Consider the following 22,013-nt stretch of genomic DNA (forward strand, 5'->3'; position numbering starts at 1 on the left):
TCGCCCAATTCAGCACACCACAATCCCCATCCCCCTGCGGTTTCCCCCCCTTGGTGTCCATACATTTGTTCCCTACATCTGTGTCTCAACTTCTGCCCTGCAAACCGGTTCATCTGTACCATTTTTCTAGGTTCCACATACATGCGTTAATGTACGATATTTGTTTTTCTCTTTCTGACTTACTTCACTCTGTATGACAGTCTCTAGATCCATCCATGTCTCAGCAAATGACTCAATTTCGATGGGCATTTAGGTTGCTTCCATGACCTGGCTATTGTAAATAGTGCTGCAATGAACATTGGAGTGCATGTGTCTTTTTGAATTATGGTCTTCTCTGGGTATATGCCCAGTAGTGGGATTGCTGGATCCTATGGTAATTCTGTTTTTAGTTTCTTAGGAACCTCCATACTGTTCTCCATAGTGGCTGTATCAGTTTACATTCCCACCAACTGTGCAAGGGGTTCCCTTTTCTCCACACCCTCTCCAGCATTTGTTGTTTGTAGATTTTCTGATGATGCCCATTCTAACTGGTGTGAGGTGATACCTCATTGTCATTTTGATTTGCATTTCTCTAATAATTAGTGATGTTGAGCAGCTTTTTATGTGCTTCTTGGCCATCTGTATATCTTCTTTGGAGAAATGTCTGTTTACGTCTTTTGCCCATTTTTGGATTGGGTTGTTTGTTTCTTTAATATTGAGCTGCATGAGCTGTTTATATATTTTGGAGATTAATCCTTTGTCCATTGATTCGTTTGCAAATACTTTCTCCCATTCTGAGGGTTGTCTTTTCGTCTTGTTTATGGTTTCCTTTGCTGTGCAAAAGCTTTTAAGTTTCATTAGGTCCCATTTGTTGATTTTTGTTTTTATTCCCATTACTCTAGGAGGTGGATCAAAAAACATCTTGCTGTGATTTATATCAAAGAGTGTTCTTCCTATGTTTTCCTCTAAGAGTTTTATAGTGTCCAGTCTTACATTTAGGTCTCGAATCCATTTTGAGTTTATTTTTGTGTATGGTGTAGGGAATGTTCTAATTTCCTTCTTTTACATGTAGCTGTCCAGTTTTTCCAGCACCACTTATTGAAGAGACTGTCTTTTCTCCATTGTATATCCTTGCCTCCTTTGTCATAGATTAGTTGACCATAGGTGCATGGGTTTATCTCTGGGCTTTCTATCTTGTTCCATTCATCTATGTTCCTGTTTTTGTGTCAGTACCATATTGTCTTGATTACTGTAGCTTTGTAGTATAGTCTGAAGTCAGGAGTCTGATTCCTTCAGCTCCGTTTTATTCCCTCAAGACTGCTTTGGCTATTTGGGGTCTTCTGTGTCTCCATACAGATTTTAAGATTTTTTGTTCTAGTTCCGTAAAAAATGCCATTGGTAATTTGATAGGGATTGCATTCAATCTGTAGATTGCTTTGGGCAGTATCGTCATTTTCACAATGTTGATTCTTCCAATCCAAGAACATGGTATATCTCTCCATCTCTTGGTATCATCTTTAATTTCTTTCATCAGTGTCTTATAGTTTTCCGCATACAGGTCTTTTGTCTCCTTAGATAGGTTTATTCCTAGGTATTTTATTCTTTTTGTTGCTATGGTAAATGGGAGTGTTTCCTTAATTTCTCTTTTAGATTTTTCATCATTAGTGTATAGGAATGCAAGGGATTTCTGTGCATTAATTTTGTATCCTGCAACTTTACCAAATTCATTGATTAGCTCTAGTAGTTTTCTGGTGGCATTTTTAGAATTCTCTCTCTATATAGTACCATGTCATCTGCAAATAGTGACAGTTTTACTTCTTCTTTTCCAATTTGTATTCCTTTTATTTCTTTTTCTTCTCTGATTGCTGTGGCTAAAACTTCCAAAACTATGTTGAATAATAGTGGTGAGAGTGGACATCCTTGTGTTGTTCCTGATCTTAGAGGAAATGTTTTCAGTTTTTCACCATTGAGAATGATGTTTGCTGTGGGTTTGTCGTATATGGCCTTTATTATGTTGAGGTAGGTTCCCTCTATGCCCACTTTCTGGAGAGTTTTTATGATAAATGGGTGTTGAATTTTGTCAAAAGCTTTTTCTGCATCTATTGAGATGATCATATGGTTTTTCTTCTTCAATTTGTTAATATGGTGTATCGAATTGATTGATTTACATATATTGAAGAATCCTTGCATCCCTGGGATAAATCTCACTTGATCATGGTGTATGATCCTTTTAATGTGTTGTTGGATTCTGTTTGCTAGTATTTTGTTGAGGATTTTTGCATCTATATTCATCAGTGATATTTGGTCTGTAATTTTCTTTTTTTGTAGTATCTTTGTCTGGTTTTGGTATCAGGGTGATGATGGCCTCATAGAATGAGTTTGGGAGTGTTCCTTCCTCCGCAACTTTTTGGAAGAGTTTGAGAAGGATGGGTGTTAGCTCTTCTCTAAATGTTTGATAGAATTCACCCGTGAAGCCATCTGGTCTTGGACTTTTGTTTGTTGGAAGATTTTTAATCACAGTTTCAATTTCATTACTTGTGATTGGTTTGTTCATATTTTCTGTATCTTCCTGGTTCAGTCTTGGAAGGTTATACCTTTCTAAGAATTCGTCCATTTCTTCCAGGTTGGCCATTTTATTGGCATAGAGTTGCTTGTAGTAGTCTCTTCAGATGCTTTGTATTTCTGCGGTGTCTGTTGTAACTTCTTCTTTTTCGTTTCTAATTTTATTGATTTGAGTCCTCTCCCTCTTTTTCTTGATGAGTCTGGCTAATGGTTTGTCAATTTTGTTTATCTTCTCAAAGAACCAGCTTTTAGTTTTATTGATCTTTGCTATTGTTTTCTTTGTTTCTATTTCATTTATTTCTGCTCTGATCTTTATGATTTCTTTCCTTCTGCTGACTTTGGGTTTTGTTTGTTCTTTCTCTAGTTCCTTCAGGTGTAAGGTTAGATTGTTTGAGATTTTTCTTGTTTCTTTAGGTAGGCTTGTATAGCTATAAACTTCCCTCTTAGAACTGCTGTTGCTGCATCCCATAGGTTTTGGATCGTCGTGTTTTCATTGGCATTTGTGTCTAGGTATTTTTTAATTTCCTCTTTGATTTCTTCAGTGATCTCTTGGTTATTTAGTAACGTGTTTAGCCTCCACGTGTTTGTGTTTTTTACGTTTTTTTCCCCTGTAATTCATTTCTAATCTCATAGTGTTGTGGTCAGCAAAGATGCTTGATATGATTTCAGTTTTCTTAAATTTACTGAGGCTTGATTTGTGACCCAAGGTGTGATCTGTCCTGGAGAATGTTCCATGCGCACTTGAGAAAAAAGTGTAATCTGCTGTTTTTGGATGGAATGTCCTATAAATATCAGTTAAATCTATCTGGTCTATTGTGTCATTTAAAGCTTCTGTTTCCTTATTTATTTTCATTTTGGATGATCAGTCCATTGGTGTAAGTGAGGTGTTAAATCCCCCACTATTATTGTGTTAATGTCGATTTCCCCTTTTATGGCTGTTAGCAGTTGCCTTATGTATTGAGGTGCTCCTATGTTGGGTGCATATATATTTGTAATTTTTATATCTTCTTTTTGGATTGATCCCTTGATCATTATGTAGTGACCTTCCTTGTCTCTTGTAACATTCCTTACTTTAAAGTCTATTTTATCTGATATGAGTATAGCTACTCCAGCTTTCTTTTAATTTCCATTTGCATGGAATATCTTTTTCCATCCCCTCACTTTCAGTCTCTGTATGTGTCCCTAGGTCTGAAGTGGGTCTCTTGTAGACAGCATATATATGGGTCTTGTTTTTGTATCTATTCAGCAAGCCTATGTCTTTTGGTTGGAGCATTTAATCCATTCACGTTTAAGGTAATTATTGATATATATGTTCCTGTGACCATTTTCTTAATTGTTCTGGGTTTGTTTTTGTAGGTCCTTTTCTTCTCCTGTGTTTCCCACTTAGAGAAGTTCCTTTAGCATTTGCTGTAGAGCTGGTTTGGTGGTGCTGAATTCTCTTAGCTTTTGCTTGTCTGTAAAGCTTTTGATTTCTCCATAGAATCTGAATGAGATCCTTGCTGGGTAGAGTAATCTTGGTTGTAGGTTCTTCCCTTTCATCTCTTTAAGTATATCATGCCACTCCCTTCTGGCTTGTAGAGTTTCTGCTGAGAAATCAGCTGTTAACCTTATGGGAGTTCCCTTGTATGTTATTTATCGTTTTTCCCTTGCTGCTTTCAATAAGTTTTCTTTGTCTTTAATTTTTGCCCATTTGATTACTATGTGTCTCGGCATGTTTCTCCTTGGGTTTATCCTGTATGGGACTTGCTGTGCTTCCTGGACTTGGGTGGCTATTTCCTTTCCCATGTTAGGGAAGTTTTTGACTATAATCTCTTCAAATATTTTCTCTGGTCCTTTCTCTCTCTCTTCTCCTTCTGGGACCCCTATAATGTGAATGTTGTTGCGTTTAATGTTGTCCCAGAGGTCTCTTAGGCTGTCTTCATTTCTTTTCATTCTTTTTTCTTTATTCTGTTCTGCGGCAGTGAATTCCACCATTCTCTCTTTCAGATCACTTATTCGTTCTTCTGCCTCAGTTATTCTGCTATTGACTCCTTCTAGTGTAGTTTTCATTTCAGTTATTGTCTTGTTCATCTCTGTTTGTTTCTTCTTTAATTTGTCTAGGTCTTTGTTTAACATTTCTTGCATCTTCTCCATCTTTGCCTTCATTCTTTTTCCGAGGTCCTGGATCATCTTCACTATCATCATTCTGAATTCTTTTTCTGGAAGGTTGCCTATCTCCACTTCATTTAGTTGTTTTTCTGGGGTGTTATCTTGTTCCTTCATATGGTACATAGCCCTCTGCCTTTTCATTTTGTCTGTCTTTCTGTGAATGTGGTTTTTGTTCCACAGGCTGCAGGATTGTTACTCATTTTATATATACATATTTTTAATTTATTTATTAGTTTTGTCTGTTGGGTCTTTGTTGCTGTGCGCAGGCTTTCTCTAGTTATGTTGAGCAGTGGCTACTCTTCGTTGTGGTGCATGGGCTTCTCATTGCAGTGGCTTCTCTTGTTGCAGAGCACGGGCTCTAGGCACGCAGGCTTCAGTAGTTGTGGCACTCGGGCTCAGTAGTTGTGGCTCACGGGCTCTAGAGTGCAAGCTCAGTAGTTGTGGCGCATGGGCTTATTTGCTTCTCGGCACGTGGGATTTTCCCGGACCAGGGCTTGAACCCGTGTACCCTACATTGGCAGGCGGATTCTTAACCCCTGCGCCACCAGGGACGTCCCTGCTGCCTTTTCTTGAACTCCCAACTTTAACACACAGGCACTTTGCTGAATGCTTTTTTACAAACCACTCTTATGCCTGTTGATTACCTTTGGAATGGGTGTGTTTAGGAAAAGAGATGCTAGGTGCTGCTCTTATTTATCTGCCCCAAATACATTGTTTTGTTTTCAGAATGTTTGTGTTAGTGATGGGGACCTTTATCAATCCTCACTGGTAGTTTCTGGGAGCTAGAAATTATGGTTTGCTTCTTAGTCAGATAGTATTGAATGATTTTCACACTGATGTCTGTTTTAGGCAAACTTTAGTATCCAGAGAATAGAACTTGTCATGAAGTCCTACATGTACCTGGCTCTGTGACTCATGTTCAGTGAAGCCAGAAGTTATTGCTGAAAAATATTCTAGGTTGAGAGTAACCTCACCTGTATTTACTGAGGGCCAACCATGTTTACAAAACCATGGATTCATCTGACCAGACGTTGTCAATCTTTATTTCCCTGTCTTACCTGGATCTTGCAGTAAAGAATGGCTGGTTTGACCTAAAAAAATCACATTAGGGAAGGCTTTGAAGGAAATTCATCTGGAAAAAATCGGTGATGGTTTGGGAAAATAATTTCTGTACTTCTTACTCTCTGTGTGCCACCTCCACTACACACACACACACGCCTCCCCACGCCCAAAGGTGTGGTGTGTTTATTTGTATGCAGGTTTGTATCTGCATAACTGAACTGGGTACAGAAGTCATGACCTACCCATTCCAGGAAGCACCATTTGTGAATTGTTTTCCCCAATGAACATGAGGCAGAAAGTAGAAATCTAGAGCAGTAACTTCAGAGGAATTCACTTTAGTTCTTTTTCGTTAACGGTGCATTATTTACTTTCTTCTTTACTTGGACCAAATCTGATCTGATTCTTAGCTTTCAGAGGAGGGGGGGCGTGGTGTTGGTTTTTAATTAAACCAATATGACTGGCATTTCCCCCCCCCACCCCCCCCCACCCCCGGTGAAGAAAACCGAGACTTCAGATATAGATGTTTGTGTTTTGATTTCTCTTCATGGCCTTGGTTTTGGTCAGCACCAGCTGACTGTGGTTAAAAAAGAGTCGTCCCTTGTTAACTAGAAGGTTAGGTTGCTAGGGTTACAGTATCAAAACCATTGGTAAATTATTCAGGGAGTTTGGTGGTAAGGGATTTCTTGATCATTTCTACTGGTGGAATTTTATTCAACAAGCATGGCTTACGAAAAATAACAAAGAAAATTCCCTTCACAAGGGACTAAAACTTTCATTTGGTCAACAATGAAGGCAGAAATCAACGATAGTATGTATGATCTCAATTCTGGAAACTCCACTAAAAAGAGTATAAGGACATATGCTTAATGTCAACAGTGGGTGTAAGGGTGTGGAGAAGGTTCTTTTCCTTGATATTTATTTTTTTTACCTTTTGGATGTTCTACCATAGACGATATTAGCTTAATCAAAAAGTTTTAGTTTTTAAAATAACTTGTGGTGTTTTAGTTGCAAGAGTCTGTGCCTTTGTGACTTATTCAATTGAAGTGTGATTCCTTGGATCAATGAGCATTTAGTGAATGTCTACCATATGTTATACCTAGATTTGATGTGGAAACTCTTTTTTTATAAATTTATTTTATGTATTTATATTTTTTTGGCTGCGTTGTGTCTTTGTTGCTGCTCGCCGGCTTTCTCTAGTTGTGGCGAGCGGGGCCACTCTTCATTGCGGTGTGCGGGCTTCTCATTGCGGTGGCTTCTCTTGTTGCAGAGCATGGGCTCTGGGCGCATGGGCTTCAGTAGTTGTGGCACGCAGGCTCAGTAGTTGTGGCGCACAGGCTTAGTTGCTCCACAGCATGTGGGATCTTCCCAGACCTGGGCTCGAACCCGTGTCCCCTGCATTGGCAGGCGGATTCTTAACCACTGCGCCACCAGGGAAGTCCAGATGTGGAAACATTTGTAATACAAATGTCTTTATTTTCCTTTTATTTACTTAGTTTGGATGTGGATTAACCAATTCTTTATATTTATGAAGACATGAATATTGATACACTGTATACATCCTACTTGTTTCACCTTATCAAATAACATTACACCACAGTAGGATTTCCTCAGTTTATTTGCTTTGTTTTCCTTTTTTTATTAAAAAGATAGATAGGCCCTGAAAGCAGGACCTCCAAATTGTGTTTTGTGTCGCATTTTATCAGGGCTTTTGGAAATAAACGTAACCTAACATCTGCTTTTCTCTTTCCCTTAGTATGCTTTTCAGGAAGCCTTGAACAGTGCGGGAGAGAAACTCGTAGTGGTCGACTTCTCAGCCACGTGGTGTGGGCCTTGCAAAATGATCAAGCCTTTCTTTCATGTGAGTAGTTATTCGCCACCGTCTGCTTTTGTAAACTATTTGTGTGTCTGGGGTTGGTGGTCACAAAGCTAGGAAAGAAGGACAGTTAGAGGTTTTGTTGTTGTCGGGTCTTTGGTCTAAAAATCATAGCATAACAGTTTAGGTTTGACACACACAGCCTGTTGAAGACGACTTTCAGAGGTTAATTTGGTTGGCTTAAGTGGCTTTTTCTTCACAGTGAGACATGGGCCCTGTTTGAAGTTCAGGAATCAGAGTTGTTGATGTTTCAAATTATTTTATACCAAGGAGAATTTGATTCAGGGAAAATGTCTTTTATGCTTACCTGTCCCTAAATATTGGGATCTTTAGTCCCTACTTTTAAGTTTCCATTTAAGAAGCTTCAGGGTATTGGCTGCCATTACCCACTGCTAAATCTTTGTGGATTTTTTTTTCTAATTTTCTAGTCTCTCTCGGAAAAGTATTCCAACGTAGTGTTCCTTGAAGTAGACGTGGATGACTGTCAGGTATGTGGCTGGAAATTTGGAATAATGTTGAGCTTTTTGCATTGGCCTTTTTCTCTGAATTACACATTGCTTGTTCTCATGAATAAGTAAAACACTAGAATTACAACCCTAGTTAAAAAGTTTATTTCAGAAGAACAGGTAATTATGCCAATTATGAGCTTAATCCTAGATGTCAGGAGCTAAGTACATCACATCCTAAAATAAAATGGTTAAGGCATCTGTTACCCATCTTTACTAGTCACCTGTCATTCTAAAAGCCCAAGTAATCTACCTAACATTCTGAGATGCTCGACAAACAGAAATTGAAGAGACCAGACACCACGATGCCTGATTAGAGAGCTGAGAGAAGAATTGGGGGGAACATTTCAAGATTGGTTTAATTTAACAAATGCTCGTTTAGCACTTGGGAACCAGGCGCACTGTTCTTTGTGCGTAACAAGTATGGATTCATTTAATCCTTTGTCCTGTCATCATGCCCAGGTTGACCGTGGAGTTACAGTTAGTAAGCAGCAGAGCAGGGATTTAAACGTGTGTGGGCAGGTTTGCTTAGCCCCAGCAGGGCAGGAGTGGGTTAGGGTATGAAGTGGCAACAAAGGTGCTCGATCTGGCTTCCAGTCCTGGCCCAGTGACGTCTGCTTTAGGCTCATTCTCGTACCCCTTGAACCTTGGTTCTTCTACGACCAGATCTTAATACCTGCCCCCACCAACCTTGTAAGGTTGATTATTCATTGAGCAAACATGGAAATCCTGCAAAAGGTCCAGAAGGGTCTATAAAAAGGGTGGGGCCGGGGTGGGGAAACGTATGGCAGTATTTTCTAAGCCTGTGGGCACCTCCCAGTACCACATTGCTTATTCCCAGCACATTTCTCATCTTTCTTTCTTGCCGGACAAGCTCCTTGACTTAAGCTTCACATCCTCTCGAGGAATTCTCCTTTAGTTACTCCCTTTTATGCCCAGACTAGGTTTGTTCCCTTCCTCTGTGTCCCCCTGGTGTCCTCTGCCCCTCCTTTTCGTGGATTGATGGTTGTCCAGTGGGAGGATCGTGTCCCTTATTAGCGCTGTGGGCTTGGTGAAGTTATCTGTTCTGTGCCTCAGGTTGCGCCTCTGTTAAATGGCAGCGTTAATCCAGCATGTAAGGCACTTGTCAGGATCGTGTGAGATAAGACCTGGGAAGTGCTTAGAGCAGTGCCTGGCGCATGATAAGCATTCAGTAAGCTTAGCTATTACTGTAATGATCTTTGTGTCTGTCCTTCATTAGTCTGTCAGTTTCTTGGGATCAGGGACCCTGTCTTATGCGCCTTTGTTTCCTCTTTATCAGCACACCTGTCTGACCTGTGGTAGGTGAAGAATGAATGAGTTGGTATGGTTGTCAAGTAAAGTTATTCTGATGTGTCCTGGGTTTTTGTTTTCGTTTTTTGCAGTACGCGGGCCTCTCACGGTTGTGGCCTCTCCTGTTGCGGAGCGCAGGCTCCGGACACACAGGCTCAGTGGCCATGGCTCACGGGCCCAGCCGCTCCGCAGCATGTGGGGTCTTCCCAGACCGGGGCACGAACCTGCGTTCCCTGCATCGGCAGGCAGACTCCCAACCACCGCGCCACCAGGGAAGCCCTGGGTTTTTGTTTTAAATAAGAGTAGACAGCATGTGTTTGTGAAAAAACTCTTGCTCCCTATTTTAACCTAACTTATTTTTTTAAATCTCGTCACCTTAGCCAGGTGAAAATGGCACCTGGAAGGGACTAAAGAAACTGGTACTGACCCTACCAGACAGCAAGTGAATACATTTTTATTTGGAAATACTAACATATGCTAGAGGCTGCACTAAGCCCTCTGCCTACGTTGTATCATTTCATCCAGGCAGTGACCATGAGAACTATTTTTATCAGCATCCCCCCTGAACAGATAATGGGACTGCAACACAGAAGGGTAAAAGGTCGATTGAGGGCTTCCCTGATGGCGCAGTGGTTGAGAGTCCACCTGCCGATGTAGGGGACACGGGTTCGTGCCCTGGTCCAGGAAGATCCCACATGCCACGGAGCGGCTGGGCCCGTGAGCCATGGCCGCTGAGCCTGCGCATCCGGAGCCTGTGCTCCGCAACAGGAGAGGCCACAACAGTGAGAGGCCCGCATACCGCAAAAAAACAAAACAAAACAAAACAAAAAGGTCGATTGAGGCAGAGCCTGTGGATTTGGCCCCTGTATGGTGCTGGGGCCAGGACCAATGCTTTCTGCCTCAATCCAAAACCTTTGGGAAGTAGGTGTGCAGAGCAGGCCCAGACTTCAATATGACAGCCCCTCCTTTAGACGTGGTTGTCATCCTCATCATCACTCTAAAAGTATGTAGACCTCTAGACCTTGAAGTGACCTTCTCATAAGTTGGGGACCTTTCACTTTGAGCAACATATGATTTTTTGTGTGTGTGTGGTTTTTTTAATACTCTTAATGACAACTATTACACCATCTAAATAGCCTCATCAACTTTTTGCGGCATTAAAAATTGAATTCCAGAACCCTTTGGTCACCCCATACGCATAGCAATAGTCTGTCAGTTCCTACTTACCTGGCCATTCAGCAGAGTTAGCAAGGCAGGTGATTCAAACAAAAAGGAGTTCATTATCAATCTATGAGTTGTTTTTCCCCCATGGAATTTATGAATTACATGAGTGGATCTTCTTTTTGTTGCTTTGGAACGCTGTAGATAAAACCATCCCCTGATTTTGGCTCGAAAAGAATCAGATGAGGGATAAAAATGACATCAATTCATTATTTTGAGTATTAGATCATATCATTAAAATAGATGGAATATTTTAGGACTGAATTTGTTTTTATATTTTTTATGCAGATAATTCCTGTCCATGCAGACTCAGGGTACTTAATGTTTATAGTATCTTTGGGGCAAACAACACCTAGTTTTAATAGAAAAATCTCTGAACACTTGGGCTGGAAGAGATGAGCTTTTAGGTGTAATAGATTCAAATGGACAGTTAGGAGGCATGGACATATAATGTGGTACACACACAAAACAACTCTGTATGCATAGCGAAGTGTGAATACTACTTTTGAAAATGATAGACTGATCTTATTTCCTTAACAGCAGACTCTACTCCCAACTCTACAGAGTATGATACTTATAAGCTCAAAAGAAACAAAGTAACTTAGGCCTGATAGTTTTGCAACCTTTTAGGATGCCATGTGTTTCCGTTATGAGAACAGCCAGCAATGAGTTAATAACAGGTGACAACAGCAGATTTAAAGTTATTTTGGCTATACAGAGTGCTGAGCTAGAAACCAATGAAACAAAAGTTAATAAGGTAAAATGTAGCCTCGTTAACACTTACTAATAAAAACTAATAAAAATCTGAGATGGGCTAAAACTATAGGGATGGAGAACAGAGTGGGGGTGGGGGCTAAGGGGGGAGTATTTGACCACAGAGAAGCTACTGAGGAAGTTTTATGGGAGTGAGGGAAGAGTTCTGTATCCTGATTATGGCAGTGTTTATATGACTACACAAGTTCCAGATTGTTTATTTTTTTTTATAAATGGCAGGACCTGGGTCTGTCACTAGAGAGTGGCTAGCTTTGTTTTTAAATGAGGGAAGTGATAAACTTGAGATCAAGAATGTTTTTAAAACCTCAAAGGTAACTACTTAATTTTTAAGTGTGTATGCCTTTCAAATCACTACAGGAGTGGGCCAATTGGTCTATAGAACAAGTAATAGAAAACAAAAGAAAAAAAGTAACAGAGGCAGTAGAGATCAAATATTAGTTATAGAACTACTAACCTTTACTGAGGTCCATAAAAGATTTTACTAGATAGGTATATACTGTCTTCCAGGATGTTGACTCAGTATTATTAAAATGCTAGTTAGTACTCTTAGATTCATCCAACATTTTTGGGAAATTGATCATGACATTCTGAAATAAAGTAGTCAGGAAAATCCTGGAAAGTATTTAAAAAAACTAATTAGGAGGGAAGTCATAGAGGATGGGAAGGGGCAGGCCCCATAAAGTACATTAGCAGCAATAATTAAAACCGTGTGGTCTTGTAATCAGAGTAGGTATGTAGATCCATGGACAAGACTAAAAAGTCCAAAAAAGAAGAATCGAATCTATTAAACCATGTATTAACAGTTAACCATTTGGGGTTAAGATGTTGCATCTCTACCTCATTCTTTACCCCCAGATACAACCTAGAAGAAAGCCAAACATAAATTCTAGAAAATTCTAGAAAATACTGAACACGTAGAAGTGATACACTGTCAAGCACATTAACTGCCCCAGTTCTTATATTCTTAAGAATTTGATTAACCGTTTTTCTCTGTGGCCATTGCAGAAATGGGCCTGAACAGTTCACTCACAGAACTGGAGTCTCCTAAATCCAACAGAGCACATGCTTTCAGTGACTGGCGTAGGGAAGGGCAGATGGATCCTGTTACATGAAAAGTCTTAAACTGGATGTCAGAAATCATGATACGTACTGATAAACTGACACATTCAAATTGGGAGGTGGTTTAATCATGTGTGTCTAGAGCCTTTAAAGTGAATATTTTCATTCCCTTAGCAATGCTTACTTTCATGGGTGGGGATTGAACCATCGTGTAGAGATGCTTAGGCAAAATCGGAGCCTTTTACATTGTCGACCAGCAGATGAGTTAAAATGATCCATCCATACAGTGACAGCTTTCGGACCATAGAAAGGTGAGATTATACTTATCTAAATAAGTAAAATTGAAAATGATCTTCTTAAACTGAGCAACTTTAAGGTTTTTTGCCCTGGGACGCGTCTGAATTTATTCACAAGAATGTGCGTAACCTAAAAGCCCAGTGTGGTGGATTCAATTATGGTACAGAATCCTGCATCACCTTTAAAAAAAAAAAATCACTTTCTTACCTAATGAGAGAGAATTCTTAATGCTTTAAAAATTTACCATGTAAAGACTTGATTGCAATTTTTTTTTTTTTTTTTTTGGGCTGTGCTGGGTCTTTGTTGCTGCGCGTGGGCTTTCTCTAGTTGCAGCGAGCAGGGGCTACTCTTCGTTGTGGTGCGCGGGCTTCTCGTTGCAGTGGCTTCTCTTGTTGCGGAGCACGGGCTCTAGGTGCACGGGATCTAGAGCACAGGCTCAGTAGTTGTGGCGCACGGGCTTAGTTGCTCCACGGCATGTGGGATCTTCCCGGACCAGGGCTTGAACCCATGTCCCCTGCATTGGCAGGCGGATTCTTAACCACTGCACCACCAGGGAAGCCCTTGACTGCAATTTTAAGACGTAAAACGTGTGAACATGACTTACAACACATTTCAAGTCTTTCTCAAAGCATTGACACCACTTCTGAGCATTTATCTTGTTTCTAGTTTTTTGTTTTATTTTATTGTAAGTTAGGCAGTCGTACCAATGCGGGAATGCTAAGCTCTGGCTAGGAGAGGTATAAGGCATCCAGAATCTGAGAACGGCAATTAGACTATCATTTCCATTGATTGGGACCCTGTATTTTCTGCTGATAAGGCTTTGGGATTAGCGTTTTCATCTGAAGGTTGTGATCAGTATCCAGGTTCTGTTGTCTTTGGATGTGGAGTACCTTTTTTGATAGGTTCCAGTCTTTGTCAATGGTTGTCTAACAATGAGTTGTGATGTTGGTGTGCTCGAGAGAGGAGGTGAGCTCAAGGTCCTCGTACTCCTTCTTCCTTACTTATCTCCAGGTCCTGTTTTGCATGCTTTTATATGTGATGCAGGTCAGTTGCATCCCCTGTACGTTTCTATGATTAGAAGTGGCGGAAAGGGTGGCTCACACTTTCCAGACCACAGCCCTTCCACTGTGGGTACTATAAAAACAAAACTAACACCCACCTCTTTTGAGGCTTCCGCCAGCTGCTTGCATGAAAGATGGTATCCAACTGGTGGCTTCCAAGTGTCAGGAAGAGACAGGGAAGGGACTGCAGTAAACTGCTGCTCTCCGAGTGCTGGGAGGGGCCAGCCCAGTGTTTCCAAATCTTCAAGCAATTCAGAGATTTTTTTTTTTTTTAAGCATTTACATGAACCAAGTAACATATCTAGACCAGCTTCAGCCCCCTAGACAACCAGTTTCCAACCTTTTAGCTAAACCAGTCCTTCTACCCTTCTACCTTGTCATCTTCTGGTTTCCCAATTACTCATCCTCAAGGTCCAGAACCTTGACATGTGCAGCTCATCGTCTTCCTGTCAACTCTCCACCCCATTTTCCATCCTGGATTCTCAGACTACAAGGGAATTTCTGGAATTGTAAATTGGTACAATTAAAATGTTAGGATCTTCATTTGGATGGTCTTAGCACAGGTTCTTGGGAATTTCCTTATGACTGTTGCTTTCAGTGAGTACTTAGTGCCTGGAATATAGTAGACATTCAGTACATACTAGCCGTTTTATTGCAGCCATTACTGCCCTTGTGCTTCTTGTTGCCCAGCATTTAAAGAAAAAGTAAAGGTTATCTGGAAACAGCAGCGTCCACCCCCCTTCCTGCCCAAACTGGCAACAGGACACGTGCAATTTCATAAAGACGTAAAACCACACTTTTCTGCCCGTCAGAGGAACAGGTGAAGTTAGGCTGGTGTGCTACCATTGACTGGTGGCTCAGTCTAGGAACTGCTCCTTTTTTTTTGAGGGGGGGAGGCATGCAGCCTGGCCTATGGGATCTTAGTTCCCCAACCAGGGATCGAACCCACGCCCCCTGCAGTGGAAGCTCGAAGTCTTAACCACTGGACTGCCAGGGAAGTCCTAGGACCACTCCATTTTTAATTCCCATGCCCCTTACTCCTGAATCCCCAACTGGAAGTCACCACGGTGTTTTTAGCTGACCTTCCTTCCTTCCTGTGAAAGTTCTTTGGTCTCCGTGGTCTGCTTCTCAGAGTTCTGCCTCCGTGGTTGGTGTCCTCCGCAGCTTTTGCTGCTTAGTTAGGGCTGTGTGGTTCTTTCCTCACTTCTCTCCTGATCCTCTTTGCAGTGCCAAGCTGATGTATTTGATCCCTAATGCACCTGTTCACTTGAAACTCTTGTCCAAACCAAACCCTTTTCATGGCATTCCCCCTGCCAAACCTGGTGTGAACAAGGTGTTGAGAGGTAGGGGTTATAAAACAATAACAGAAAAACCAGTGTGGAGCTGTCCCTGTAGATCACCATGACTTTAAGTTGTTCCTCTCCCTAACTCTAAACTTTCGCCTTTATGATCATCATCTATGTACCTCACTCCAGTACAACTGGGAATAATTCGATTAAACAATTTGAGTCACTGTATAGTATCTGATTCTAGTATCTCTCAAAGATGGGAGTACGTATTAATTACAATTTTAATTGAGAATATAACCAATTTGGCTTTTGTGCTGCCATTGTAGTCCTTGTTTAAGCATATAAAAATTGGCACTGAGTTCTGGGTAAATAACAGGAAAAAGAATCTGGTTTTAGATCACAGGTACCAGAGCTCAGCACTCCTCATGGTCTTATTTTTATCTTCTTTCTACACCTCCCTTCCCCCCAGGATGTTGCTTCAGAGTGTGAAGTCAAATGCATGCCAACCTTCCAGTTTTTTAAAAAGGGACAGAAGGTAGGTACATCTGACCTTGAAGAAAACCAGCTGGGTAATAGGAAAGCATGACATATAAAAGAAGAAACTGAAGTGACTTACCCTTTACATTGGGAAGCACATCCCTGTTTTTTCCTTTTAAGAATATTTAAATATGTCATTCTTCATTAAGTACATAATGTGACATCTCATTGATAATTGATCTTTGCTAAAACTAAAATCACAGGGATTTGGTGATTAATCCCTGGGATTGGTGCTTCATATTTATATCACAGTGCATTTATCTTTGTTCAGAGGTATTTGTGTAAAAAAACTGAGTCTTGACTTTTGAGGGGTTTTTGTTTTTGTTTGTTTTTAACTTTAAAGAACTGGGTGTTATCCATGGATGTATTAAATAAGCTTATACTTAACTTCCTCTCCTCCCCAGGCCCATTCTGTGGTCATATCTGATATACAAAATAGGGATGCAATGCTACATCTAACGGCAATTCAATATTCTCTCAACAGGTGGGTGAATTTTCTGGAGCTAATAAGGAAAAACTTGAAGCCACCATTAATGAATTAATCTAATCATGTTTTCTGAAGACATGACCAGCCTTTGGCTGTTTAAAACTTGTAATTTTTTTTATTTACAAAAAGGAAGGATCAAGTATGAAGACTATATACCTAACTGCCATCTGATAAGTGACAATAAAATATTAACTGTACCCTTTTTAAAACTGTCTGGTGTCTTTGCATAGTTTTCAAAATAAATGAAAACTGGCCATTTGATGATATTTAATGTCCTAGTTATTTTCATATGTTCTTGATCACTTTTTTTTTTTTTTAAACCTTGTAGGCCACTGATGATGATTGAAGATTTTTCATGTACTTCTAGGAAAATCTTGTTGGAGGCAATGCACAGATAATAGAGTAATATGTTAAAATTCTGTTATTATTTTTGACCGTATGCACAGAGAAAGTATTATTTTTTGTTCTAGCAAGCAGATCTCCTATGCTCTCTGAATGGTCCTCATGACCAAAATTGATGTCTGCCCATGAAGGAATTGTTTATCTCTGGTTTCAGATTCCTGTCCCAAAGGTTACAGTGAGGTGCCAATTTTGCTAATGGTAAAGGAGTTCTATTATCTGTTAGGAATTCTTCATAGGTGGCTCACAAGGGAGTTCCCGCAAACGTTACTGTGGGAATTTGATTCTCTCAAGTATCTAATAAACTGGTTTTATATGCTAGATAGAAGTTCCAACCTAAGCAGTAAAGAGTGTGGACGTTACTGTTAATTTCATTCAAAGAACGTTGTTTCTTGTGTTCTAGACCCAAAGGGCTGGAGGAATGCTTGCAGAAATAGTTTTTAAATTTGTACAGTAAAAAATCAGAATTAAATCATATGCTCCTCACCATCCTTCTATTAATTTAATCTTTGCAACAATCCTATGAAGTAGGCACTGTAATCCCCACTTCCCAGTGAGGAAACAGGCAAAAAGGTTAAGTAATATCCCTAGCATCACACTAGTCAGTGAAGGATACGAGATTCAAACCAAGTGAGTCTGGAGCCTGAGTGCATGCTCAACTATTACACTGCTGCTCAGTGTAACAATGTAATAACTAGGTAAAATGATGGGCCCTTAGCTGGGTTTCTTTCCTCATCTGAAAATCAGGATACTGAACTTAGATGAACGTTCAAAATATTAATTGAATGCTTATTATGTGCCAGGCACTGTGCTAGGCTAGGGATATAGCTGTGAATAGGACACCCTTCTCATAGAGCTTACATTCTAGAAAGGGAGGCAAACTAATGAATAACAGACTGTGGAATATACTATGAGGCCAAAACAAATGGGCACAGTAATTGAGACTAATAGGGGGACCTGCTTGGGATGGAATGGTTCTGACAGGAGACTAAGCTGAGACCTGATGGTGAAAAAAGACTGGCCAGCAAAGAGCCAGGCACTCTACTTCCCAGCAGAGAGAACAGCATGCAGCAAGACCCTGAGTCAGAGAACTTGGTACATTATAGACCCAGCAGAGATGCATGAAATAGAGGCAGACAGTGGCAGCACCCAGTCATCCAAGGCTTGTTCTAGGTGCAAAGGGAAGAAAGACGTTGAAAGGTAAGCCTGAGGTAACATGCTTAGATATTAAGAGTTCATTTTGGCAGCTGTATTGAAAATGGGTTGGAGAAGGAGGCAAAGAACCAGAAAATCATTTAAGCTTTGGCATTTACCTAGGCCAGAGATGATGATGCCTGTGATTGGTTGATGGTGGGAGAGAGGGAACAAAGTGAGTATGGACTCAACATTTAGGAAAGAAAATCCGAGGGACGTCTAGGAGTAGGATTCTAGAGTAAGTACCAGGTTTTTGACTTGAGCAAATGGGTGGTTGGGGTGCCATGTAATGAGTAAGCTAAGGAATTGCGGGGGAGGGGGCAGGTTCTCTTGGGACATGTTAAGACATGCTTTGGTGGTGTACATTTAAGATGATGTTATGCAGGCTGTTGGGTACTATCCTGGACTGGAATAGGAATTTGAAAGATGTAATGTAGATGGCTCTTAAATGTGTGAGATCACCCAGGAAGAGAATCCAGAGTAAAGAGGGCTCCAGACAGCTTGATGAGCTCCCAACATTTAGAGACCAAGTAGAGCGGGAACCAACAAAAGAGACATAATGGAAGCCAGAGGGGAAGGAGGAAGACCAAGAGGGTTTTATCCCAAAAGCAAAAAAAAACGTTTCAAAAAGGAAGGTGTGTCAACTATCAAATGCTGTTTTGAGCCTAAGAAAGATGACAGGAAAACAAAATGGAGAGTGATTGTGACAAAATTCTTATGGAAGGATAGGGATGGAAGCCAGGTTGGTGAGAACTGAAGAGTCAGTGATCAGAAATGACCCAGAAATCACACTTTTTATATCCATCCTAAACAAAGTATCATTTGGAAAGAAAAATCCAAGGATGATTGTGACAGCATTGTTTATAGCAGCACGAAATTGGATCCCCATCAAGAGAAATAGTTGAATCCAATATGATAAATCCTTTCTAGGTAATATAGAATTTGAAATAAAATTCATATTTATGGCAAGACAAGAAAAATCTAAACATAAAAGTTCTTCTCTGCCCTTTGGCCTCCCCTCTCTCCTCACTGTGCATTGTGTATCCACATGATGCATTGACCAAACCTCCCCCATCAGCAGGAATACCTGCTCAACCGTAAACAGCAACATTCACCTAGCATGAATAAGACAACTTCTTAAAAGATAATATTTCTTCTTGATCTTGTAAAGGGTCACATGACCTACCACAATGGCACTTAAATCTGGATTATGTAAACTGTCATTAATGCACCATTTAATGTACAGCCCTCTGTCTCAAAAAACATATATAAACTGTCTTGACTTGTAACAGGTGGAAGAGTTCTCAGAGCTTTCTGAGATGCTCTTCCCAGGTTATAATCCTCAAATTTAGCTGGAATAAAATTTTCTAATTTTTCTTAAATTAATTTTTCATCAACAAGAATAAAGAGTTATTAATACTGAAATAGGAGAATTTCAAAGTCACTGAGTGAAAAAAGTTACAGAATGTGAACAATACAGAACAGTACAATTTTATTTGTGTAAAACACAAGACATGCTAGATACCTCAGTAGGTAAATCTGTGTGTAAATTAACATGAGAAGATCTTGAAGGAAACATTTCTAACCAGAGCAGTGACTTCTGGAGAGGAGGGTAGGTAGAGATTGATGAGTTTTAGTTTTATCCATAAATGTTTGGATTTTTCATAACAAGAATGTACTCATGCATTACTACAAGTTAAAAAAAATTAATAGATTGTAAAGACGGGGAAGCAGGGTCTGTAAAACTCATGCAAAATTTTCTCTAAAGTAGAGCTGAGAGATAATAGACATTTTCTGTATAAGACAGTGGGTTTGCTAGCATGCAAATGGAAATGATACAGAAATAGAGATCACTTTTGTGGGAAAAAGGATTCCTGAAAAGGAATTCTTTGTGTAGTCAAGAAAGAATGGGTGGGGGGAGCTTCCAGGAGACAAGATGGAGGAATAGGAGGACCTCGCTCACCTCCTCTCATGGGCACACCAAAATCACAACTGCTGGACAACCATTGATTGAAAAGACTGGAATTGGGGCTTCCGTGGTGGCGCAGTGGTTGAGAATCTGCCTGCTAATTCAGGGGACACGCGTTCGAGCCCTGGTCTGGGAGGATCCCACAGGCCGCAGAGCAGCTAGGCCCGTGAGCCACAACTACTGAGCCTGCACGTCTGGAGCCTGTGCTCTGCAACAAGAGAGGCCACGATAGTGAGAGGCCCACGCACCGCAATGAAGAGTGGCCCCCGCTTGCCACAACTAGAGAAAGCCCTCGCACAGAAACGAAGACCCAACACAGCCAAAAATTAGTTAATTAATTAATAAACTACCCCCAACATCTTCTTAAAAAAAAAAAAAAAAGACTGGAATCTACCCATAAAAGACTGGAATACCCATAAAAGATATTCTATATCCGAAGACATGAAGAAACCATGAGACAGTAGGAGGGGCGCACTTGCAATATAATCAAATCCCTTACCACGTGGGTGGGCAACCCATGAACTGGAGAATAATTATATCACAGAAGTTCTCCCACAGAAGTGAGAGCTCTGAGTCCCATGCCAGGCTCCCCAGCCTAGGAGTCTGGCAGCAGGAGAATGAGCTCCTAGAGCATTTGACTTTGAAGGCCAGTGGGGCTTAATTGCAGGAGCTCCACGGGACTGGGGGAAACACAGATTCCACTCTTGGAGGGTGCACACGGAGTCTCGCACACACTGGGTCCTGGAGCAAAAGCAGTGCTTCCATATGAGCCTGGGCCAGACCTAGTTGCTGGTCTTGGAGGGTCTCCTGGGGAGGCAGGGGGCAGCTGTGGCTTCCCTGGGGTCATAAAGGCTGGTGGCAGACATACCAGGGACCTATGTGAACTCTGGCTGGAGGCACATTTTGGGTCCTTGGCACCGAAACTTGGCCCCACCTAACAGCCCGTAAACTCCAGTGCTGGGACGCCTCAGGCCAAACAACCAACTGGGCAGGAATACAGCCCCAGCCATCAGCAGACAGGCTGCCTAAAGACTTCCTGAGCCCACAGCCACCTCTAGACATGCCCCTTGACACAGCCCTGCCCACCAGTGGGTCAAAACCCAGATCTACCCATCAGTGGACAGGCACCAGAAGCAAGGAAACTACTATCCAGTAGCCTGCAGAACTGAGTCTGCAAACAGGTCAGAACCTACCCTGGGACCAACTGGTCCCTGCCCCTTGGGTGACCAGAGGGGATTGTACTGCTGGGACACATAGGACATCCCCTATGGAGGGCCACTTCTCCAAGGTGGAGAAATGTAACTAAGCTACTACATACATAAGAATCCAAATAGAAATTTATACAAAATGAGAGAGGGGGGCTTCCCTGGTGGCGCAGTGGTTGAGAGTCCGCCTGCCGATGCAGGGGACGTGGGTTCATGCCCCAGTTCAGGAAGATCCCACATGCCGTGGAGCGGCTGGGCCCGTGAGCCATGGCCGCTGAGCCTGCACATCGAGAGCCTGTGTTCCGCAGCAGGAGAGGCAACAGTGAGAGGCCCACGTACCACAAAAAAAAAAAAAAAATAGAGAAAGCAAAGGAATACATTCTATATGAAAGAACAAGATAAAACCCCAGAAGAACAACTAAGTGAAGTGGAGATAGCCAATCATCCTGAGAAAGAGTTCAGAGTAATGATTGTAAAGATGATCCAAGAACTTGGGAAAAGAATGGATGCAGAGAGCGAGAAGTAGCAAGAAGTTTTTAGCAAAGCGTTAGAAAATGTAAAGAACCACCAGAGTTGAAAATATAATAACTGAAATAAAAAATACACTAGAAGGAATCAAGAGCAGAGTAACTGAGGCAGAAGAACAAATCAGTGAGCTGGAAGAGAGTGTTGGAAATCACTATCACAGAACAGAATAAAGAAAAAAGAATGAAAAGAAATGAGAACAGTTTAAGAGACTTATGGGACAATGTCAGACACACAAACATTCACGTTATAGGGGTCCCAGAAGGAGAAGAAGGAGAGAAAGGGCCTGAGAAAATATTTAAAGAGATAACAGCTGAAAACTGCCCTAACACAGGAAAGGAAACAGTCACTTCCACTCAAGTCCAGGAAGCACAGAGTCCCATACAGGATAAACCCAAGGAGGAACATGCCAATATACATACTAATCAAACTAACAAAAATTAAAGACAAAAGAAATACTAAAAGCAACAAAGGAAAAGCAATAACATACAAGGGAATCCCCATAAGATCAGCTGATTTTTCAGCAGAAACTCTGCAGGCCAGAAGGGAGTGGCA

The 22,013-nt window shown here is 41.1% G+C and overlaps 1 protein-coding gene across 1 annotated transcript in view; it reads left to right on the plus strand.

The window, feature by feature from the left end:
- Window positions 1-16,432, plus strand: part of TXN (thioredoxin) — a 19,484-nt gene extending 3,052 nt beyond the window's left edge. Inside the window, exons 2-5 of the mRNA XM_027105237.1 lie at window positions 7,505-7,609; window positions 8,053-8,112; window positions 15,612-15,677; window positions 16,164-16,432. Of these exons, the coding sequence (XP_026961038.1) occupies window positions 7,505-7,609; window positions 8,053-8,112; window positions 15,612-15,677; window positions 16,164-16,226 (294 nt within the window). The 3' untranslated portion in view covers window positions 16,227-16,432. The remainder of the gene's footprint in view (window positions 1-7,504; window positions 7,610-8,052; window positions 8,113-15,611; window positions 15,678-16,163) is intronic.
- Window positions 16,433-22,013: the final 5,581 nt, after the last annotated feature.

Source organism: Aethalodelphis obliquidens, unplaced genomic scaffold (genome assembly GCF_003676395.1).
Source record: "Aethalodelphis obliquidens isolate GAN/ISIS:26980383/991018 unplaced genomic scaffold, ASM367639v1 scaffold7, whole genome shotgun sequence".
Lineage (NCBI taxonomy): Eukaryota > Metazoa > Chordata > Mammalia > Artiodactyla > Delphinidae > Aethalodelphis > Aethalodelphis obliquidens.